Raw genomic sequence first — 24,404 nt, 5'->3', positions numbered from 1 at the left:
CTTCATAGAATTGTTCAATTTCAGTCTCCTCAGCAATGCTGGTTGGTGCATAAACTTGGATTATTGTGATGTTGAATGGTCTGCCTTGGATTCGTATTGACATCATTCTATCATTTTTGAGATTGTATCCCATTACAGCTTTTCCCACTCTTTTGTTGACTGAGGGCTACTCCATTCCTTCTACGGGATTCTTGCCCACAATAGTAGATATGATAATCATCTGAGCTGAATTCGCCCATTCCTGTCCATTTTAGTTCACTGATGCCCAGGATGTCGATGTTTATTCTTGCCATCTCCTGTTTGACCACCTCCATCTTCCCAAGGTTCATAGATCTTACATTCCAGGTTCCTATGCAGTATTTTTCTTTGCAGCATTGGATTTTCCTTTCACTTCCAGGCACGTCCACAGCTGAGCGTCCTTTCGGCTTTGGCCCAACCATTTCATTAGCTCTGGAGCTACTTGTACTTGTCCTCCACTCTTCCTCAGTAGCATGTTGGACGCCTTCCGACCTGAGGGGCCCATCTTCCAGCGTCATATCTTTTAGCCTTTTGTTTCTGATCATGGGGCGTTCTTGGCAAAGATACTGGAGTGGCTTGCCATTTCCTACTCCAGGTGAATTGCGTTTAGTCGGAACTCTCCACTATGTCCTGTCCGTCTTGGGTGTCCCTGCACGGCATAGCCCATAGCTTCTCTGAGTTACTCAAGCCCCTTCGCCACGACAAGGCAGCAATCCATGATTGCTCCACCTCCTAGCTTCTTTATAATCACATGTACCCTTAAAATTCATATTTACCAATATGTGATCTGCTACTTTTATTAACCCTACGTCTGTCTTACAAACTCTGAATCACAATCATTAGATGCAAATATATATAATCTATCCTAAAATAACATAGATGCTGATGAATAAAAAGTAAACTAATTTACATCTCCTTTCACTTCTCTCCAAAAATCCTGCATGTCAGTTCTATTTATCAGTTTATTTCATATGATAATATTATACCTTGTTTCATTCTTGGTAGGGTTTAATTTATCTTCCTCTTCATCCATGAACATTTATCTTTATTTATCAAGACTTTAAACCATTCCATTTTAGCATCCTATCTCCATTTGGTCCCATACTCTGATGACATACCCCAGCAAAGCAACACCCAACTTTCCTTTAAAAAAACCCTAATCCATAAACCCTCACCGCTATATTTAATAATACTATTTCCCCTCTCTTTTTGGCACGATCCTACCTGGTCACGGTCAAGTGCAAAGTCCTGCACCTTGGAAAAAGAAACCACTTGCACCCTTACAAGATGGGGGATACTTGGCTCAGAAAAACTAGGAGCGAGAGGGATGTTGGAATTGTTGTAGATCTCAAGCTAAATATGAGCCAACAATGGCTTTTTCTTAATCCAGGTTCTCCAGCTCTTCCTTCCCTTTCTCTTTTCATGGGTTCACCATTTTCAATATATTTATGGATTTGCAATGCCTTTAAATAAAGTACTGTACAGTGGAAGAAATTTGCAAGTAAACCATGGAACTTTTCCAGTAAAACCTCAATTCTAATCAAACCCTCTCCTTGTATTTCTGAGTAAGCTGGCTGGATAGCTCTGTGGTTTAAATATCTGGTTGCAGAACCAGAGGTTCCTTGCTGTGTCTCCCACGGATAAGGTCAGCTTGTGTGGCCTTTGGAAACTGCAAGGTCCCAGAACCAGGGAATGGGGAACGGCTTTTGAGTATTCTCTACCTAGAAACCCCCGAAAAAAGGGTTGCCATCAGTCAGAATTGACTTGATGGCCCATGTTTAATAGTATTTTGGATAGTGGTTAATATTAATCAACTATATTTTCCCGTCACTGGCCCTTTGGGAAGTATCAATTCAGGCAAGGGGAGTCCAATGTTGTTTGCACAATACGGCAAATTTTTCAAATGTTGCCAGTCAAGATTTCAGGAGACATATGCCTTTCAAAGGAGTCAAAGACAGAGCAAATTTTTGGTTTGACCTCCAGTTAGATTCTGCTCTCTGCTATATTCTCAAGACATCTCCTTTTTTCTCTATCAGGTAACACACGATGGCCAGAATTATAGTTCTTCTGGCCCTGAAAACAGTCAAGGGTGAAGCTGGGAAGAAAAGCTTGGAAAAACCCATGAGCTAAAGGAGAAATGGCTTAAACGCCTGAAGTGTGGAGAAAGATTCAGACCAGTGCCACTAGTTCAGTTTAAAGAACTCACCCTGGGGAGAAATGATACAAAAACAGTCCCGATTTGTCACAGATTTTACCTTCATCCAAACAGCTGCGGTTGGACTCATATTTTTCACCCCGTCCTTCAACACCGACTACAACACCGTCGTCACGAAGAGCTCCTTCTACCAACATGGCCCAGAAGGACCATATCCTTTCATCTACTCTTCCTCCCAAACAATCCTGTACCAAGCAGCTGCCTAGTGAGAATTCTCTCCTGGACTGTGATGTTATAGAACTTGTGAAACATTACTCTACATTAACTGCAAGAAGGGTTTCCCAGATTTTTTCTCAGCTTACTTTTCTTACAGATTTCTTAAAGGGCCCACGCCCTAGTTTTCCACAGTCTCCATCTTGCCTCCATAGAACATCGGACAAACCTAACTCTGACGTTTGCAAGGCAATTCCTCCTTGCCTCCTTCCTGATGGATGTCTTCCTCAAGCTCCTCCTAAATCCACAATGCACTTGGTCTATGTTCCTTACGCTGCTGTTATTACAGTCTGTCCCCCTAGCGGTTTCACAAGCTGTCCACGCTGGTCTAGAACCTTCCTGGCGAAGAGACATCTCGCCTTCCTTTTAAAAGTGAATACCCGGAACATCGATCTCTCCAGGATTGAGACTTTGTCAACATCCTATCACTCAACTAGACTACTGCTGACCTTTCATTCGAATTATGTTCCTGGGATGCTGTTCTCGTCTGTGAACCTATTACGACGTTGGGGTGTTACCCCTCACCGCTTCTTCAAGAATACCATCACTGCCAAGCTTATTTCAACGAAAGCTTCCCTGCAATCTCCTTCCATTGGCGCCTCTCCCTCGCCCAAGAGGACAAACTCGTCTCGAACTCTCAGATCTATTCACCCTCCCTCGGATTCCTTGCTGCTTGCCTTTACTTCGCCGATCCCTCCATCTCCAACGAGTGATGAAGCACCCCATGCCCCTAGGCTGATGGACCACCTGACATCTCCCTTGATCCCCTCTTCCTCCATCCTGCAACACTCCTCTATTTCTCAGGAGAAGCCTCAAGACCTCATCTCAGATCTCCAGCCGGACACTGTGTCTGCCTCAATCCAACTGGAAGCTTGTGACTGCCTTCCTGCATGCTCCAATCCTCCTGCTGCTTCTCCTCCCCATATTCCCCTATCTCCCGCATGTATTGTCAACCGGGGTGCCTCAACCAGCTCTTTCGCATTGGTCGACGCGATGTCCCAGAAACCCCCTCCACTTAATTTTGATTTTACCAACCTTATTCCTGCACTAGATGCTCCAGCCTCACCCTCTGACCCTGCCCGTCCTCTAGTCCCTGACCCCATTCTGCCTTCTGTGAATTCCTCCCCTCTTCTAGACTCTAACACTGCCTCCTGCTGACTGACTGTTCCCCCCCTGGCCCCCCCATCTCTCCAACCCTCCCTCCAACTGATCTCTTGGAATATAGGTGGCTGGAGAAATAAAGCCTCGGATAAAGATCTGCTTAAGTTTCTCTCTAGCTTTGATATTATTCTCCTACAGGAGACCTGGTTATTAGCCCCTCCATCTATCCCGGGTTTTTCTACTTACCATCTCCTGGCTGTTAAATCTAAATCAAGTGGGCGCCCCTCCGTGGGTCTTTGTTGCTTTTTTAAACCCTCCTCCCTATTTAACCTCATTTCCATCCCTTCCCCCTCATCCTATATTCAAATTTTCCTCCTTCAGTACGGCGAATTTAAAATTCTACTTCTTAACCTTTATTTCCCGCCTCCATCCTCTTCTCTGAATAGCACCTGGATGGAGGTAGAGAATCTTGTCAATCTTAATCTGGAAGCTAATCCATCTGCCCATATTTTGATCTTGGGGGACTTTAATACCCGGTTAGGACCCAATAATTCTGCTCTAGCCAAACAAATAAATTTGGAGTTTGATGAGTCGTTTCCCCCCTGGCTCAATTGCCCAAGGACTTCCAGAGACAAGATTATCACTCCTCATGCTACCTTTTTAATATACCCATCTTTCTATTAGGGGACCAAGCGTAATTGATTACGCCATTGCTTCTCCAGCCTTCCTCCCTTTTCTCTCTGATTTCTCTGTTGGAGCCCGTGCCGACATTGATCACTTGCCTCTTCTTTTGTCCCTAACCTTTCCCTCTTCGCTTCCCTCCCCTCTAACCCCCCCTTCACAACTTTCCTCCCGTCTTAAATGGTCTCCTCAAACAGAAACTGACTTCTTTTCTTGGACTCTACTACCAGAGATTTCCAATCTTAACCGTACCATTGCTACAACTTGTCATGAATTTGATTATGAAAATAGAATAATGTTGTATATCATAGGATTTAGTTCAGAGCTGCAACGAAAAAGCTAGAAATCTGCTTATGCCCAGGTGCAAATTAGAGAGAAAATGTACAAGGTCAGTTCTTCTCCAGCTAAAGAAAAAAAAAGAGTTAAGAAGAGCAAGTTGACCCTTATCTTATCTCAGCTCCGATGGACAAGGACATAACTTCTTAATTTAAGGAAGATGGACGAAGGAGAAGGACGGAGAAGAGAGATGGGGGAAGAGTTTGCTTTCACGACAGCCAGAGACGACACATGGAGAGAGATGCGTCTGGCAGAACTTTAATCAGAAGACTGCGTAAGAATGCTTATTTAAGATATAGTTAGACTGTTTTATTATTTTCACTTTATAGAGGAAATGACTGGTGGCTAAGGCTGGGGGTTATTTTGGAAATACTGAAGGACGTTAAAATGAGCTTGTTGAAATAATATCTTTTGTAAATAAAATATAAAAAGACAAATTGTCTGTAAGCTGCCTCCTTGTTTAGACCAAGCTGCTGAAGTAAATTGGATATTTTTGAACTAAGATTGTTTTGATCTGGCCACATTACACTACCAAATGAGGGTCCTAGAGTAATAAAAGAGGAAGAGCAGACCTTCCAGATTGTTTATTTAAAATCGAGACAGACTTGGGTGAAGGAGTGAGAAGTCGCCTAGAGCTAAATTACAGGACCCGGTTTTGCTAGCATTAGGGACTAATCATTCTGAATCCCTCTCTGTCTCGTGTAAAGGCAGTTCTTAGGAACGCTTTTACCACATGGTGGCAGCGGTGGGATTCGAACCCACGCCTCCGAAGAGACTGGAGAAGACTCCTATGCAGAAAGCTCAGGCTAAAGTAATGCAAGGAGAGATTCTGCCAGTGGCTTAAGAGTTCTAAGGAACAAGCATTGTGCTGTTTAAAAAGTGCCAGCTCGTTTCACTCAGGTGAAGAGTGGCAAAATTGTTTTGAGTGGAGCAGGAGTCTATAAGGAGCAGCCAGGATAATAAAAGTAATTTAAAAGTAATTAAATAAAATTTAAAAAGGGAAAAATTCCTACCCCAAGCCAGAGCCAAAAGGATTTCCTGGAGGGAAAGTAGGATCAGTCAAAGCTGACAGTTTAATTGTTTTATTGCTCCTCCCGTGCTTCGGCCAAGGCTGCAGGGAGGGAGAGGGGAAAAAAAGGGAAAAATGGCTTTTAGCAGTCGGTTTTCACTGCCTGAAGTATCAGTGGATAAGGAGATTTTGTCAGCAATGGAGCATAGTTCTTTACTGCAGAGTGGAGCAAGATCAACAACTATTAGTAGATCGCTACAGATACCCAAAGAATTTCATATGAGGAGTGCTGTCACAAGATTTACTGAAGAAGATGCCCAAAGGTTAATGGAAGCAAATCAAGAAGTAGTTAAATCTAAAGTAATGCCAAGAAGGGCACAGCAGTACACTGGGGCAGAACAAGTTCCTATACAGCATGACCTGCTAACAGAGAAGATTCTTGTGGATGTCCAGAAGTCAGTCATAGGAAGAGGAATTTTAAAACACACAGATGATCAATTTCGGGCTGAAAGAGCTGCTTCTTTCCAGTTACCAGGTGGATTGCAAACTGACAGATTGTTGAGTCACCAAAGAGAAGACGCTGTCCTGAGAGTTTTGGCAAATGATCCAGATGACACATGGTCCAAATTACGGGAAGCAGGACTTCCAGAGGAGGAAGAAGAAATAGTAGAAGCAGTTCAAACGGGCCTGCCTGCCCAAGAAAAAATTCCTAATGAAGAAATAACCACACAGAGGGGAACAGCTGGGGCAGAGGCTGACATTAGTGGCAATGCTGCAGACCGGTCAACTCTAGAGAATAAGTTAGCTGAAGTGATGGCTGATTTATTAGCTTGCCAGAAACAATAGGTGAATGCACACACAGCTAATGAACTTCAAACAAGAAGATACCACGAAATGAAACTACAGATTTTAGAGAAGCAAATTGCTGAGAAACAACAAGCCAGAGACTCAATATCTAACATTGACAGGAGAAACCTACCATATTACCAAGAGGGCGATGACATTTTTTCATTTTTATCACTTTTTGAATCTTCGTGTGCTGATCTGAACGTGCCAACACAATTATATTTAAAACTTCTACGATCACAAGTTTCCGGGGAGTTAGCCACCATTTTAGCAAGAAGTTCCAGCCAAAATTTAACTTGGGAACAGTTTAAAATTTTGGTTTACCAAAGAGAAGGTTTTACACCGGAATTGCTAAGACAACAGTTTAGAAAATTGAGGAAGACCCCTCAAATGAGTTATTCTGCCCTTGCTGATCAAATAGAGGTGTTAGGCGACTGTTGGTTAGAGGCTGCCAAAGTCAATACATTCAAGGACTTAAGAATGCTACTGTATATAGAACATTTTCTAAATTTAGTACCACCAGAGTTGAAGAGTAGCTTATTGGAGAAAAATTGCACAGACCTCCAAACGTTGGCGCTCAAAACCGATGAATTAATTTCCTTAAAGAAGAGTGAACCTATTACCAGAGGAAGGCCTATTCCAGAAGTGCTTAGAAGGCAGAGTCAATATGAATCCAAGAAGACAGTGGTTCCTGAACCAAGACAGTCTTTTGCTGGAGAGCGAAGAAGCATGGGCCCTAGCCAGACTAGGTCACCCTTGACTTGCTTTCAATGCGGAGGAGCCCATTTAAAAAGGGATTGTCCACGACTGACGGGATCAACTAGTCAAGAGGAGAAGCCAGTTGGCAAAACCCCGTTACCTGCCCCACGGAGATTTCAGCAGACACCCTTACCAGCACCAAGGAGATTCGAGAAGGCGCCCATACCGGCTCAACGGAAATACAAATCAACTACCCCAAAGGTCAACTATCTCAGTGCAACACCACTAGAAATACCAGAAGAACAAACAACAGAACCACATGAAGTTAATCAACTAACGAATGTGTCACTCCAGCGACAAGAAGGAGTCAAGCCAAATTTTTCTGAAACCAGTGAAATACAAGCAACAGAGCCAAGGATTGTGCCAAGGATAATGGGCTTACAAGTAGCTCAAGTCTCTACAACAGTAAACCAGCAGACATCCTCAGGGGAGAAATTTTCAGTTATAGATCCCAGTAGCATCCTACCGGAAGAACAGTTATGTTGGTCACTGAAAAGTTTTTCGGAACCAGTAGCCCTACATTTTTCTACAGGAGATTTAACCATAAACGCCTCTAGGGATACCGCTGCAGATATCTCATCAATTAACAAACAGTTTGTGGATCCGGCACTAATCTTGAATAACCTGAGATGTCCAGTGAAAACATATGGATCAGGAGAAATAATCGAGCGATTTGTACCACTCGTGTATGTGCAAATTAGCTACAAGAATTGGAAAGGTGCAAAATATTTATTAGTGCATGAAGGTAAACCTGATTTTTTTATTGGGAAACGATCTAGCATTTCTTAACCACCAACACACTTTAAAATCAGCTTCCATACAAGCAGTGACACGTGCACGAAGCAAAGCAATACAGCAAATCCCAACTGAAGATAACTCTGAGGAGAAATCAGATGGACATGTAACGCAACATCAACCCCTTGCAGATGAAACGGATAGTACAACTGAGATAAAAACTGAACCAGAGGATTTACTAGTACCAATGGGATCAGAGGAATTCAAACGAAAACAGATGGAAGACCCTACATTGGATTCTTTGAGGTCTCAAGCCGACAGTTACGCGGTACAACCGGTACAACAAAAAGTAACCTTTTTGTGGGGACAAAATGGACTATTATACCGAGAATATTTTCCCAAATCAAATGATCAGGCGGAACCAGTACAACAACTAGTCATTCCAAGAGAGTACAGAGAAAGAATTCTGCAACTTGCCCATGATAGTCCAAGTAGCGGACATCTTGGAATTCAAAAAACTTTAAGTAGGATTTCGCAGCATTTTTATTGGCCCGGCATTTCCAAAAATGTCAAGGACTATGTTAATTCCTGCAATTATTATCAGAGAACGGGGAAACAGACCGACAGTACAAAAGCTAATATGCAACTAACTGAAATTCCCGATCAAGTGTTCCAATTTCTTCAAATGGATGTACTAGGACCTTTTGTACCCACGAAGTCAAAGAAAAAATACATCATATCGTTCATCTGTCAAGCCAGCAGATGGATCGAGGCATACGCCATCAGCAATCTTTCAGCCCAAACTATTGCTAGAGTGGTAGTGGATTTATGCTCTAGAATAGGGATACCAACTCAAATTATTTGCGATCAAGCTGGTGCTTTTAAAAGCGAATTGATGAGCCGAATTTGTGAGATCAGCGGAATTAAATTAAACTTTAGCATTCCTTATCATCCAGAATCTCACGGAATGGTGGAAAGAGGACAACAAACCTTGTTGAGGATGATTAAAACCCTAGTCCAAGAATATGGAAACATTTGGGACGAACTATTACCTTTTGTTTTTTTGCGTACAGAAGTGCACCTCATGTTTCTCTGGGAGGTTTTTCGCCGAGTGAGGTAGTGTTTGGGAAAAACCTACAAGGACCATTAGATCTACTATGATCAGACTGGGAAGGTGTGGTCAGAAGTAGCACGGTTCCAGTTGCGGATTTCGTCTGGAAACTACAAGAAAAACTCCTAGCAGTGCAAGAATTGGCAAGAGACAATTTGTTGAAATCCCAAATAAAACAAAAATACTATCATGACAAGAAGGCCCGGCACCGAGAGTTTGCAGTGGGTGATATGGTATTGGTACTAAACCCGCTCAGACCTTCAAAATTGGAAGTAGTTTGGGAAGGTCCAGGGGAAATCATACAAAAAGTGGGAAATGTGAATTATCTTGTGAAAATGTTAAATTCATCCAAGAAACCAATAACGTATCATGTAAATAGTTTAAAAATGTATAGAGACAGATCGGCAATGGTGTATCAGTGTCATGTGGCGTGTTTTAAACCAGATAATGAACCTACTGACATGGTAACTAAATGGGGTAAAAGTCAAAAGATTGTTCCTAATAATTCTAATTGTAACAATGTGGGGAGAAAAATCGAACATAATGTAACAGATCGTTGAAAAGTTGTATGCTGATATGATATGGTTACCTTGAATCTCTGTTTAAAATGAATTAACTTATTTTTCTGTATACTCATAGAGATATTTAGCTATAAGAACAAATGTGTTACTGGTTACTATTAATCAACTTGTTTACTTGTCTGTATATTGATAGAGATAGGCATTACTGTTATGAATTTAATACTTGATTAAGATAATTGTAAGTTCACATATAGTTTTGTTAACCTTGCATAATCAAATGTTAAGTTAGTAACAAAATAAGAACTTTAATAGTCCTATATTTTGTATCTTTAAGGGGGGGCGTGTCATGAATTTGATTATGAAAATAGAATAATGTTGTATTTCATAGGATTTAGTTCAGAGCTGCAACGAAAAAGCTAGAAATCTGCTTATGCCCAGGTGCTAATTAGAGAGAAAATGTACAAGGTCAGTTCTTCTCCAGCTAAAGAAAAAAAAAGAGTTAAGAAGAGCAAGTTGACCCTTATCTTATCTCAGCTCCGATGGACAAGGACATAACTTCTTAATTTAAGGAAGATGGACGAAGGAGAAGGACGGAGAAGAGAGATGGGGGAAGAGTTTGCTTTCACGACAGCCAGAGACGACACATGGAGAGAGATGCGTCTGGCAGAACTTTAATCAGAAGACTGCGTAAGAATGCTTATTTAAGATATAGTTAGACTGTTTTATTATTTTCACTTTATAGAGGAAATGACTGGTGGCTAAGGCTGGGGGTTATTTTGGAAATACTGAAGGACGTTAAAATGAGCTTGTTGAAATAATATCTTTTGTAAATAAAATATAAAAAGACAAATTGTCTGTAAGCTGCCTCCTTGTTTAGACCAAGCTGCTGAAGTAAATTGGATATTTTTGAACTAAGATTGTTTTGATCTGGCCACATTACACTACCAAATGAGGGTCCTAGAGTAATAAAAGAGGAAGAGCAGACCTTCCAGATTGTTTATTTAAAATCGAGACAGACTTGGGTGAAGGAGTGAGAAGTCGCCTAGAGCTAAATTACAGGACCCGGTTTTGCTAGCATTAGGGACTAATCATTCTGAATCCCTCTCTGTCTCGTGTAAAGGCAGTTCTTAGGAACGCTTTTACCACACAACTGACTCTATCTGTACAGCTATTACCTCCTACAACACTCTTCTTGACTCCTTAGTTATCTCTCTTAGCAGTCCAACTAACCTCCCTTCTCATAACCGAGCTACCTCTTGGTTTGATTCTGACTGTTGGCAGGCTAAGAAGCAAGTTAGGTCCCTCTTTCACTCCTTCCGCCTTAACCCTACCCCAGCCTCTTTACATCTCTACCTTATTGCCAGAAGATCCTGCTTATTATTCCTAGACTCAAAAAAAACATCTTTCCGCCCAACGCAAGTGGTCTGACCTGCTTCAAGCAATTCTATCACATAATTACAAGGCCTTCTGGTCTCTGGTTTCTTCCTCCACTACTTCCTTTTCTCCCGATCCTTCCTCCTCTATCTCTTTGGAGGTATGGATAGCCCACTTCTCTACAATTTTTTTCTCCCCGAATTCTAACCCCTCTCCCGATTCCTCACTGCAGGCCCTCTCTGATTGGCCTCCCGTTAGCTCTGATGAAATATTGGATTTAATCAGCTCATTGAAATCTGGTAAGGCTCCAGGCCCAGATCAAATCCTCACTGAGATTCTGACCAGTAACCCTCACTGGTGGTCTCACTCCTTGGCCAATCTCTTCACTTTAGTTAACCACTCTGGTATCTTTCCCAACTCCTGGTTAATTTCCACCCTGATCCCAATATTTAAAAAAGGTGATCCCTCCCTACCCAGTAACTACCATCCAATCAGTCTTTTATCCTATATTGGCAAACTCTATTCAAAACTTCTTCTTTCCAAACTTTCTGCTTGGGCCTCTTCCATCAATCTTCCGGGGAAAGAGCAAATAGGCTTTTGCTCTGGAGCCTCCACCCTTGATCACGCTCTTCTTTTGTCTCATCTAGCAGAAAAATACTCCATCCACCATAAATCTAGATTGTTCGCCGCTTTTGTAGATCTTCAAGGTGCCTTTGACTCCGTTAACAGATCTCTTTTATGGGACAAACTATCCCAATGGGGCATTGACCCTCGACTACTCTTTCTGCTTAGGCGCCTTCATTCTTCAAACTCATGCCAGATCCGTCTTCCAAACTCCAATATTCTATCTGATAGGTTTCAAGTCAACAGGGGTGTCCGTCAAGGGTGCATATTAGCCCCCTTACTGTTTAACTTGTTCTTAGCAGATCTTCCCCCTTTCTTATCTAAAGCTGCCAACTCTTCCCCTTCTCTTAATGGTGCCCCTCTTTCAGTCCTCCTTTACGCAGATGATGCAGTCCTGCTCCCCCTTTCCAAAGCCGGCCTGCGTCTCCTTTTAGCCAAATTTCAAGATTACTGTTCCGTTAATGATCTTTGTATAAATTCCTCCAAAACAAAAATAGTTGTTTTTTCTAAATCTAGTCCTTTGTCCTTTTGGTCAGTCGGTACACACTCCTACCAGCAAGTGCCAACATTTAAATACCTTGGGCTCACTTTTCACCACAAACTAAACTGGACTCCACATAAAAAATGGTTATTTCCACATCAACTACCCAACTCAATGCAATTTCAAAATTTCATTATCTTTCGGGCAACCAATTTATCCCAGCAGCCATGCATATTTTTCAGTGTAAGTTCCTATCCCACCTTTTTTATGGGGTGCCCATCTGGATAGAGGCCGTAAACCATGACATTGATTCCATTGCTGCTGCTTTTTTCAGAAAGATCTTAGGTGTTCCCAATATGATCCGCCTCTCCACCATGGTACTCGAATTGGGAACCCACCTTCCGTCTACCCTTGCCTGGGTTACCACCTTCAAATACTGGCTCCGCATCCATCTCCACTCTAACTCTAACTCTCTCCTTTTTGATCTTCTTAGTGATTCTTACACATCAAAATGGTTCCAACTGATCGATTCTAAACTTCTCTCTTTAGGACTGAATCTAGAATCCCTTTTCGATCTTGGATTACAACAGGCCCATTCCTTGATCAAGCACAAACTTTGGCAGCTCGAGTATGAGACACTTTCAGCCGATTTGAACCCCTCCTGTTCTCCCCTTTTTTTCAGTCTTCCTCCTTCCCTAGGACGTCCTTCCAACTACTTCTCTTTACTGACTAATCCTGACCAGAGAAGAGCATTTATGCAAGCTCGTCTGAATATCTTCCCATCGGCGGTCCATGTAGGCCATTTCTCCAAGATTCCCCGTGCAAATAGGCTCTGTTTCTTCTGTCATACTTTACCAGATTCCCTGGATCATATTTTATTTCACTGCCCGGCTCATTCTTCTTTGAGAAAGCTCTGTCTTGAACCGTGGCTTTCTCTTTTTCCCAACTCCCTAGTTTTTTTCCTGAGCGATTCTTATCCTTTGATTACATCTGCCGTTGCTGGATATCTATTGGAAATTTCTATTTTAACCCATAAACTATGATATTCCCCGTTGCTTTGAGAGTATTTTTCACCTTACTTTTCCCTTTGATTATTGTTTGTTTGTACCTATGTTTTCCTGTCGTCTGTTCATATGCCAATAAAGGTATCGAAATCGAAATCGAATTGATACAAAAACATGAAATGTGAAAAGAGTTTCAGCGGGAGAAGAAATCTGCGTTCACATCAAAGGACCCATACTGGGGAGAAACCACATAAATGCATGGAATGTGGAAAGAGCTTTAGTTGCAGTGGTAACCTTACATCACATCAAAGGACCCACACTGGGGAGAAACCACATAAGTGCATGGAATGTGGAAAGAGCTTTAGTCACAGTAGTGACCTTAAGGTACATCAAAGGACCCACACTGGGGAGAAACCACATAAATGCATGGAATGTGGAAAGAGCTTTAGTCAGAGCTCCTGATAAGTTAAGAAGGCATAAGGAGCTCATTCAATTTTGTGCTGGTTTCCACTGGAAAGAATAAACAACAAAATGCTGAAGTAATGCAAAACAGAGAAAAAAGAGAATAAATGGAGTACATTTTGAAGTGCCTCTTGTGATGTCATCTTCACCCTTAAGTTGCGTGTTCCCGTGTCCTTGTCGGGCACACCTGCTGAACACTTTGGACATGATCTCTATGCTGAGTGTTCATGGCTGTAAAATTCAGGTTCTGTTTTCTTTGGCTTATTTTATATAACTTTACAGCATGAATGTGGGATATTTGCTTCCGTAGCCGGGATTCAAAAAAAAAAAAAACTTCCAGTATTGCTGCACAATGTTGTGCCTGTGTTGCCAGCAGGAGAAAAAGTTGCCAAGCTTCCCATAGGAGAGGGCAGCCTGAATATTGACAGCAGGACTGGGAGCAGTGAAGATGGTCTGCAAAGGACACCCTCTCTTCTGCTCCCTGCCATCCACACTACCTGAAAGACAGCCCTGACCTTTGCCTTGGGTTTGGGAGAGAAGCGGTGGACTGTCGGACTGTCAGCTTCTGGGATTTCCCCTTGTGGGATGTCGCTCTGTGAACGGTAGTGGTGCTGGAGGACTCCTGCTCCACCTCTTGGCCACTGGAGTGTACAGAACATATGAGTGTTTGCTCACGAGTCCACTCTCAGCCTGACCACCCTTAAGCAAAGGGGCAGCAACGAATGCTCTGCCTGACCTGCTTTTATGCCAACTTCAGCCCCTACAATCCCAGGCGCCTGCCCGTGGCTACAGCAGCCTCAAACTTTCCCGGTGAATCAGCTTCAGGGTTTTGGCTGACTTACACGCAGTTGTTTCTCTGGCTTTCCTATGTGAGTACGTTGAAGAATTAAATTTACTGAATTTCTCAGTGACCTGATCTATACGAACATTTTGACATAAAATTCCTGTACGTAACCTCCACCTCCTAGCTTCTTTATAATCACACGTACCCTTAAAATTCATATTTACCAATATGTGATCTGCTACTTTTATTAACCCTACGTCTGTCTTACAAACTCTAAATCACAATCATTAGATGCAAATATATATAATCTATCCTAAAATAACATAGATGCTGATGAATAAAAAGTAAACTAATTTACATCTCCTTTCACTTCTCTCCAAAAATCCTGCATGTCAGTTCTATTTATCAGTTTATTTCATATGATAATATTATACCTTGTTTCATTCTTGGTAGGGTTTAATTTATCTTCCTCTTCATCCATTAACATTTATCTTTATTTATCAAGACTTTAAACCATTCCATTTTAGCATCCTATCTCCATTTGGTCCCATACTCTGATGACATACCCCAGCAAAGCAACACCCAATTTTCCTTTAAAAAAACCCTAATCCATAAACCCTCACCGCAACATTTAATAATATTTCCCCTCTCTTTTGGCAAGATCCTACCTGGCCACGGTCAAGTGCAAAGTCCTGCACCTTGGAAAAAGAAACCACTTGCACACTTACAAGATGGGGAATACTTGGCTCAGAAAAACTAGGAGCGAGAGGGATGTTGGAATTGTTGTAGATCTCAAGCTAAATATGAGCCAACAATGGCTTTTTATTAATCCAGGTTCTCCAGCTCTTCCTTCCCTTTCTCTTTTCATGGGTTCACCATTTTCAATATATTTATGGATTTGCAATGCCTTTAAATAAAGTACTGTACAGTGGAAGAAATTTGCAAGTAAACCATGGAACTTTTCCAGTAAAACCTCAATTCTAATCAAACCCTCTCCTTGTATTTCTGAGTAAGCTGGCTGGATAGCTCTGTGGTTTAAATATCTGGTTGCAGAACCAGAGGTTCCTTGCTGTGTCTCCCACGGATAAGGTCAGCTTGTGTGGCCTTTGGAAACTGCAAGGTCCCAGAACCAGGGAATGGGGAACGGCTTTTGAGTATTCTCTACCTAGAAACCCCCGAAAAAAGGGTTGCCATCAGTCAGAATTGACTTGATGGCCCATGTTTAATAGTATTTTGGATAGTGGTTAATATTAATCAACTATATTTTCCCGTCACTGGCCCTTTGGGAAGTATCAATTCAGGCAAGGGGAGTCCAATGTTGTTTGCACAATACGGCAAATTTTTCAAATGTTGCCAGTCAAGATTTCAGGAGACATATGCCTTTCAAAGGAGTCAAAGACAGAGCAAATTTTTGGTTTGACCTCCAGTTAGATTCTGCTCTCTGCTATATTCTCAAGACATCTCCTTTTTTCTCTATCAGGTAACACACGATGGCCAGAATTATACTTCTTCTGGCCCCGAAAACAGTCAAGTGTCAGGCTGGGAAGAAAAGCTTGGAAAAACCCATGAGCTAAAGGAGAAATGGCTTAAACGCCTGAAGTGTGGCGAAAGCTTCACACCAGTGCCACTAGTTCAGTTTAAAGAACTCACCCTGGGGAGAAATGATACAAAAACATGAAATGTGAAAAAAGTTTCAGCGGGAGAAGAAATCTGCGTTCATATCAAAGTTCCCATACTGGGGAGAAACCACATAAATTCACGGAATGTGGAAAGACCTTTTGTCAGAGCGGTCAGCTTAGGGTACATCAAAGGACCCACACTGGGGAGAAACCATATAAATGCATGGAATGTGGAAAGAGCTTTAGTCGCAGTGGTGACCTTACGCCACATCTAAGGACCCACACTGGGGAGAAACTACATAAATGCATGGAATGTGGAAAGAGCTTTAGTCAAAGTGCTAATCTTAGGTTACATCAAAGGACCCGCACTGGAGAGAAACCATATAAATGCATGGAATGTGGAAAGACCTTTACTCACAGTGGTCATCTTAGGATACATGAAAGAACCCACACTGGGGAGAAACCACATAAATGCACAGAATGTGGAAAGACCTTTTGTCAGAGCGGTCAGCTTAGGGTACATCAAAGGACCCACACTGGGGAGAAACCATATAAATGCATGGAATGTGGAAAGAGCTTTAGTCGCAGTGGTGACCTTACGCCACATCTAAGGACCCACACTGGGGAGAAACTACATAAATGCATGGAATGTGGAAAGAGCTTTAGTCACAGTGCTAATCTTAGGTTACATCAAAGGACCCACACTGGAGAGAAACCATATAAATGCATGGAATGTGGAAAGTGCTTTAGTCTCAGTGGTTACCTTACGTCACATCAAAGGACCCACACTGGGGAGAAACCACATATATGCATGGAATGTGGAAAGAGCTTTAGTCGCAGTGATGCCCTTACGTCACATCAAAGGTCTCACACTGGGGAGAAACCACATAAATGCATGGAATGTGCAAAGAGCTTTAATGACAGGGGTCAGCTTAAGATACATCAAAGGACCCACACTGGGGAGAAACCACATAAGTGCATGGAATGTGGAAAGAGCTTTTTTCAGAGTGGTCAGCTTAGGGTACATCAAAGGACCCACACTGGGGAGAAACCATATAAATGCATGGAATGTGGAAAGAGCTTTAGTCGCAGTGGTGACCTTACGCCGCATCTAAGGGCCCACACTGGGGAGAAACCACATAAATGCATGGAATGTGGAAAGAGCTTTAGTCAGAGTGGTCACCTTAGGGTACATCAAAGGTCTCACACTCGGGAGAAACCACGTAAATGAATGGAATGAGCTTTAGTCGGGGTGATGCCCTTAGGTTACATCAAGGAACCTGCACTGGGGAGAAACCACATGAAAACCACAGAGCTCCTGATAAGTTAAGAAGGCATAAGGAGCTCATTCAATTTTGTGCTGGTTTCCACTGGAAAGAATAAACTACAAAATGCTGAAGTAATGCAAAACAGAGAAAAAAGAGAATAAATGGAGTACATTTTGAAGTGCCTCTTGTGATGTGTTTTACTTCCATTGTTAATTAACAGAGAGATATCACAAAATAGATGTGGAACCTTGTGCTAAAAAATTAAAATAAGCATATATTGTGCAATGGAAGCTTTTACAAAATTAGTGTAAATATTTATTTATTTATTTATTTTATTTATATCCCGCCTATCTGGTCGTATGAGGACCACTCTAGGCGGCTAACAACATAAAAAAAAATACAATAATATACACAAAGCCATTTTATGCAACAAAAAAAAAATATATATATACTAAACAAAATGGGGAGCTATAGGAAAAGAAAAAAATCGTCAGGAGTTATCTGTTGGGAAGGCCTGCCCAAACATCCATGTTTTTAATTGTTTCTTGAAAATACCCAGCGAGGGAGCCGTGCGAATCTCAGGGGGAAGGTTGTTCCAGAGACGAGGAGCCACCGCCGAGCAGGCCCAATTTCTGGTCTTTTCCTTCTGGGCCTCCCACGGCGTTAGGCTCCTCAGTCTCACCTCCTGGCTCGCACGAGTGACACGGGTAGACCTTGGTGGGAGAAGGCGTTCCGCCAGGTATCGAGGTCCTAAACCGTTTAGGGCTTTATATGTAAGCATCAACACTTTGAAGTCGATGCGGAAACGGATGGGCAGCCAATGCAGTGCGGCCAGAGTGGGTGAAATATGTTGGTATCTTCTCACCCCACTGAGTAATCTGGCTGCCGCGTTCTGCACCACCTGTAGTTTCCGCAGCAGCCTCAAAGGCAACCCCACGTACAGCGCATTGCAGTGATCTAATCTTGAGATTACGAGCGCATGCACCAAGGTAGTGAGCGCCCCAACATCAAGGTAGGATCGCAGCTGGGCTATCCACCTAAGATGAAAGAAGGCAGTACGGACCACAGACACCACCTGAGGTTCCATAGTGAGCGCCGGGTCCAGATGGATCCCCAGACTGCGGACCCCATCCCTGACGGGCAGGGTCAACCCCCCATAAGTGAGGGAGTTTCCCAGATCCCCTGATGTGGGGGCGCCCACCCTTAGCACCTCCATCTTGTCCGGGTTCAGCCTCAGCCCGTTCTCCTGCATCCATTCCAGTACGGTCTCCAGGCAGCGCTGAAGGGACAGGAGGACATTTCCTGTGGTTGGTAAAAAGGAGCTGTGGAGCTGTGTGTCATCCGCATACTGATGACACAATGCTCCACACCCCCTGATGACCCCACCCAGCGGCCTCATATAGATATTAAACAGCATTGGGAAGATGATCGACCCCTGTGGGACCCCACAATTGAGGATCCACGGGGCCGAGACACTCTCCCCAAGCTGTACTCTCTGGGGACGGTCCTCCAAGAAGGAACGGAGCCAGGCCAAAGCCAGGGCACCTATTCCCAACTCGGAGAGCCTCCCCAGGAGGATACCGTGGTCAATGGTATCAAAGGCCACTGAGATACGTATCTAGGAGAACCAGCAGAGACATTTTGCCCCTCTTGGCCTCCCTCAATAGGTCATGACACAGGGCGACCAATGCCGTTTCTGTACCATGGCGCAGCCTGAAGCCCGACTGGAATGGATCCAGGGCATATGTTCCGTCCAGAAGCGCCTGAAGCTGATCGGCCACCACCCTCTCGACTACCTTGCTTAAGAAAGAAACGTTGGCGACGGGCCTGTAGTTGCCAATTTCGTCCGCCACCAAACTAGGTTTCTTTCTAATGGGCCTAATGAGTGTCTCCTTGAGGGCAGAAGGGAATCTGCCCTCAAGGAATGACCCATTAATTATTACAGTGGCCCATTCCATTGTTAAGGACCTGGCTGCCTTAATTAGCCAGGCCGGGCAAGGGTCCAAGGAGGAGGTGGTGGCACGACAGCGATCAAGCACCCTGGCCACAGTATCGGGCGTGACAGGCTGAAAGGAATCAAGTATCACCGGGCAAGACGGAGCGCTGGACATCTCAGCTTGACTCACTGTATTCAAAAAAGGAGAGCGGTCCCGGCAGATGGCCTCCACTTTCGATTTAAAAAAGGCTGCAAATTGGTCCAGTGAAAAACTAGGGGGAGGCCCATCACTCGGACCAATTCCAGATAGTTCGCGCATTCTACGGAATAATTCCGCCTGCTGATTAGAGGCTTCGCTTATCCGGTTAGCGAGATATGTTCGACTAGCAGCCTTTACCTTCGCCAGGTAAAGGTTAGTAGCGACCTTGACAGCTATACAATTGAAATCCGTCGGGCTCTTTCTCCATTTGCGCTCTAGCCGTCTCCTGACCCGCTTCGACGCTGGAGATCCTGGTTATACCAGGGCGCCGGGCGGTCTCTGCGGTGGAGAGGGCGTTTAGGAGTGATCGTGTCTACGGCGCTAGTCATGGCGGTAAACCAGCCGTGGACCAGAGCCTCGACAGGAGCACCAGCCAGATGCCCCTCCGAACCAACGTGCTCTATCTGACCCATGATTCCCCTCCTGCAGGACACTTTGTTCAGTAAAAAACTCTGCACTTACACGGGAATTCTGGTGGCCCCGGGTTTGACCTGATGGGTTATAATAAGATAGCTGTCAGGATCGCAACTAACCGTTACCTGGCTGCTAGAAGATCTCACTTCACTGACTGGATAAGCGAAGCTTCCAATCAGCAGGCGGAACTCTTCCGTATAGTTCACACTCTATCCGGAATTGGTCTGGGTGAAGGGCCTCCCACTAGCATCTCACCTCACCAATTTGCAGCATTTTTAAAATCAAAAGTGGAGGCCATCCACCGTGACCTTTCTCCTTTTTTAAATACAATGGATTGAGCAGAGATGTCCAGCGCTCCGCCTTGCCCGGTAATTCTTGACTCCTTTTTAGCCTGTAACACCAGATTTGGTGGATAAAGCGCTTGATCGCTGTCGGGCCACCACGTCTTCTCTCAACCCTTGCCTGGCCTGGCTAATCAAAGCTGCCAGGCCGGTAACAACTGAATGGGCCACGACAATAATTAATGGGTCTCTCCAGGAGGGCAAGGTTCCCCTCTCCCTCAAGGAGACACTTATTAGGCCTATTAGGTATAAATCAAATTTGGTGGCGGACGACATTGGAAATTATAGGCCTGTCGCCAATGTTTCCTTCCTCAGCAAAGTGGTTGAGAGGGTGGTGGCAGATCAGCTTCAGGCGCTTCTGGACGAAACCAACGTTCTGGGCCCATTTCAGTCGGGCTTCAGAGAGAGAGAGAGAGAGAGAGAGAGAGAGAGAGAGAGAGAAGGGGAATATTCTGCCCAGAGAGAAGCCCGTGAGCATGTGATGGAGGTGTGGAAAAAAGGGGGGGGAAAGAGTGTGCCTTTTTGGCCTTCCTGGCAGAGCTGCAGGGATGCCCTTTTATGTGTGTGTGTGTGTGTGTGTGTGTGTGTGTGTGTGTGTGTGTGTGTAAAACGGAGCTGAACCATTAATTAACACTGAGGTTTTAAACTCGGAAAGTGAGATGGGTGGGGGAGTTCTCATTACTCCTCAGACCTTCTCTCACACAGGTCACCCCCCTTTTGCAAGCTTCTTGCCATCTTTCAACTTGCCCAGAGAGAGCCTTCCTTCCGAGAGAGCGGGGCTCTTCCTTCCCCCTTCATCAGGCCCCAGAAATCTGAGTGGAAGTGCTGGTTTTAAAAAAGAGGGGAGTGGGATCCAGGCCCCAGAGATCCCCTCTCCCATTTGAATTCCCCCTCCGCCTCCCTCTGGAGGAGACCCAGAGGAAAAAATTGCCTTCATTTCCAGTGGGAAAACAAACCTTTCTCTAAAGCTTTAAACGAGGTGCTGAGCCAGGGAGAGTCCCTGCCCCGGGTGTCTTCCACAACTGGGAGGGGGGTCCCCTCTTCCTCCTCTCCCCCTTCCTGCCAGGCTCTACCTTGAAGGGACGTTTTAAGCCTCCCGTTCCACCTAAAAAAGACGCCTTGCCCATGATCCTGAAACCTCTTCAGGAAAACTCAGCCCCCCTGTGAGTGGGTTCTCTGTTACCAGTGGGCATTTCCTTACTCGAACGATTAATACCACCGAGTTAATCTTGCATTAGAATCCTTCATCTTGTTTAACCATTGTAATGGCGCATGATCAATCATCAAAATAAAAGGAGCGCCTAACAAGTAATATTTAAAAGATTGAATAGCACATTTTACAGCTAATGCTTCCTTTTCAATGGTAGCATATCGTCTTTCTCTCGCTTAATTTCTTACTAATATACATAATTGGTTATTCCTTTTGACCTTCATTCTGAGAAAGGACAGCTCCAATTTCTCTGTCAGAAGCATCAGTCTGTACAATAAAAGTTTTCTGAAAATCTGAGGCATATCGATGAGGCAATCCACTTAATATATTCTTTACTTTCTCAAAAGCAATTTGTTCTGATTGCCCCCATATTATGTTTTTACATTTCTTTTTCTTAGTTAAATCTGTCAAGGGAGCTGTCAATTCTGAACAGTTTGGTATGAATTGTCTATAATACCCCGCTAACCCCAGAAATTGTTGCACTTCTTTCTTGTCTACCTTTTCTGACACTGGTCAAATTTTCCCTTCTTCTATCAAAAATCCTAAATATTTTATTCCTCGACGAGCTATTTTACATTTAGAAGGACTAACTCTCAGATTAGCTTGCCTTAACTCGGTTAATACCTTTTCTAAATGTATCACATGTTCTCCGAAGGTTTTACTATATATTAATATATCATCAATATAGGCGGCTGCAAATTCTTTCACGGGTTCTAAAACTTTATCCATTACCCTCTGGAAGGTAGCAGAGGCTCCATGCAATCTGAACAGCATTCTTGAAAATTGATAAAATTTATTTATTTATTTATTTATTTATTTATTTATTTATTTATTTATTGGACTTATATACCGCCCCATAGCGCTACAAGCACTCTCCAGGCGGTTTACAATTTAATTATACAGGCTACACATTGCCCCCCCAGCAAGCTGGGTACTCATTTTACCGACCTCGGAAGGATGGAAGGCTGAGTCAACCTTGAGCCGGCTACCTGGGATTTGAACCCCAGGTCGTGAGCATAGTTTTAGCTGCAGTACAGCGTTTTAACCACTGCGCCATGAGGCTCAGTTAAAAGCCTTTAAGAGTGACAAAAGCTGCCTTCTCTTTATCTTCATCTCTTAATGGAATTTGCCAGTATCCTTTCACTAGATCTAGAGAGCTTAGTACAGTAGCTCCTCCTATTCTTTCTAACTGATCCTCAATCTTAGGCATTGGGAATGCCTCAAATTTAGATATATCATTTAACTTTCTAAAATATATACACAATCTAGTATTCCCATCAGATTTAGGTACCATAACCAGATAACTTCTCCAAGGGCTATAAGAAGCCTCGACGACAGCTAACGCGAACATTTCATCCACGTCTTTATTAATTTTTTTAAAGATGATATGGCCAATTATGTGCTCCAGATATTACTAATTTTCCTGGTTCTGTATTAATACAATGTACTCCCATATTGGTAAATCCAGGTTTATTATAAAACACATATTTAAATTTTGATTCCAATTTCCTAATTTCCATTTTTTTTTTGCAGATCATCTAAATTTTCTTCCAATTTTAACTCTTCTTCTGGTAATTTTCACATCTGAACAGCTGGCCCAAAATCTTCATCCTCTATTTCCCCTACAAAACTATCTCTTTTCATCCACTCCTTTAATAGGTTTACGTAGTAAATACTGGAATTTTTTCTTTTATCTGGAGTGGCTATTTCATAATTAATTTCATTCAATCTTCTAATTACTACGTATGGTCCCTGCCATCTTGCAAATAATTTTGACTGTTCAGTTGGTAGTAACAACAAAATTTTATCACCGGCTTCAAAGACTCTCTTTCTCACCTTCCTATGATATCTTTGTTTTTGCCCCATTTGAGTCCTTTTTAACTGCTCCTTAGTTTCTTTAGCCACATGGTTCAGATGTTCCCTCATCTCAGTAATTTGCTTAATTTGTAACTGAGACACATCCTTGCCAAATTCCCAACTTTCTTTTACCAAATCTAGAACTCCCCTACGGTTCCTTCCATATAATAATTCAAATGGAGAAAACCCTGTAGAAGCTTGTGGCACTTCTCTAATGGCAAACAATAATGGGGCAACTAGTAAGTGCCAATTCTTTGGTTTATCTATAACTAATTTCCTCAACATGCTTTTTAAAGTTTTATTAAACCTTTCAACAAGACCATTAGTTTGAGGGTGATATATGGTAGTTTTTAAAGGTCTTACATCTAATAACTTCCACATTTCTTTAAAGGTTTGACTCATAAAATTTGACCCCTGGTCAGTGATTACTTCTTTAGGAAATCCCAATCTTGAAAAAAATCTGCATTAATTCTTTAGCTAAGACTTTAGCAGAAGTGGTTAAGGGAATTGCCTCAGGATATCTTGTCGCATAGTCCACCAATACCAAAATCTAATTGTAACCTGCATTCAATTTAGTCAAAGGTCCTATTATGTCTAAACCAATCCGTTCAAAAGGTACATCAACCAAAGGCATTGGTATCAATTCAGCTCCAGGTTCTGGTTTTGATTGAGTTATTTGACATTGCTTGCATGTTTTACAATATTTTTCTATATCCGCCCAAATATTGGGCCACCAAAACCTCTGTAAGATTCTAGCACTCATTTTTTGGACTGCCAAGTGCCCAGCCAGGGGTACATCATGAGCTAATTGTAGGATATTTCCTCTCCAGTTTTTAGGCACCACTAGTTGTGGTATACCATCAATTGATATCCTATACAATAAACCATCACGTAACTCGAAGCCTACTTCTCCATTTATCACCGCCCCTTCTTCTCTTGCTTTTTCCATAAATTTAACCAAGGAATCATCATCTTGTTGCCGAAGTCGGGTAGTTTGTCTGGATACACCTTCAAACATTTCATTTATATTTTCTTTACCGCATTCTCCTTGCATAACTTCCGTAGAAGTCATTAATTCTTTCATTTCTAACCAATCTCTTCCTAAAATCATTTCTCTAACCAAACCAGGTACAATACCAATTTCCAATTCCCCTTTCACATTGTTAATTTCAACCATCGCAATAGCAGTTTGATATGTTTTTATATCACCATGTATACATCTAGCA

At 42.9% G+C, this 24,404-nt stretch overlaps 2 protein-coding genes and 1 pseudogene across 3 annotated transcripts in view; 2 read left to right on the top strand and 1 right to left on the bottom strand.

Annotated features, from left to right (window-relative positions):
* Positions 1 to 17,124, top strand: part of LOC144585107 (uncharacterized) — a 31,390-nt gene extending 14,266 nt beyond the window's left edge. The window contains 3 exon segments of the mRNA XM_078382614.1: positions 13,256 to 13,469; positions 15,773 to 15,807; positions 16,002 to 17,124. Coding sequence (XP_078238740.1) covers positions 13,256 to 13,469; positions 15,773 to 15,807; positions 16,002 to 17,124 — 1,372 coding nt within the window.
* The window catches only part of LOC140702929 (uncharacterized), a 547,856-nt pseudogene that overhangs the window by 92,571 nt on the left and 430,881 nt on the right, over positions 1 to 24,404 (bottom strand). The window lies entirely within an intron of this gene.
* The window catches only part of LOC140702944 (uncharacterized), a 540,061-nt gene that overhangs the window by 108,955 nt on the left and 406,702 nt on the right, over positions 1 to 24,404 (top strand). The gene's annotated exons all lie outside the window — the stretch shown is intronic.

The sequence above is a fragment of the Pogona vitticeps genome, chromosome Z (genome assembly GCF_051106095.1).
Source record: "Pogona vitticeps strain Pit_001003342236 chromosome Z, PviZW2.1, whole genome shotgun sequence".
Taxonomy (NCBI): Eukaryota; Metazoa; Chordata; class Lepidosauria; order Squamata; family Agamidae; genus Pogona; species Pogona vitticeps.
The sequence above is the reverse complement of the archived record's forward strand: the minus strand, read 5'-3'. Positions and strand labels throughout refer to the sequence as shown.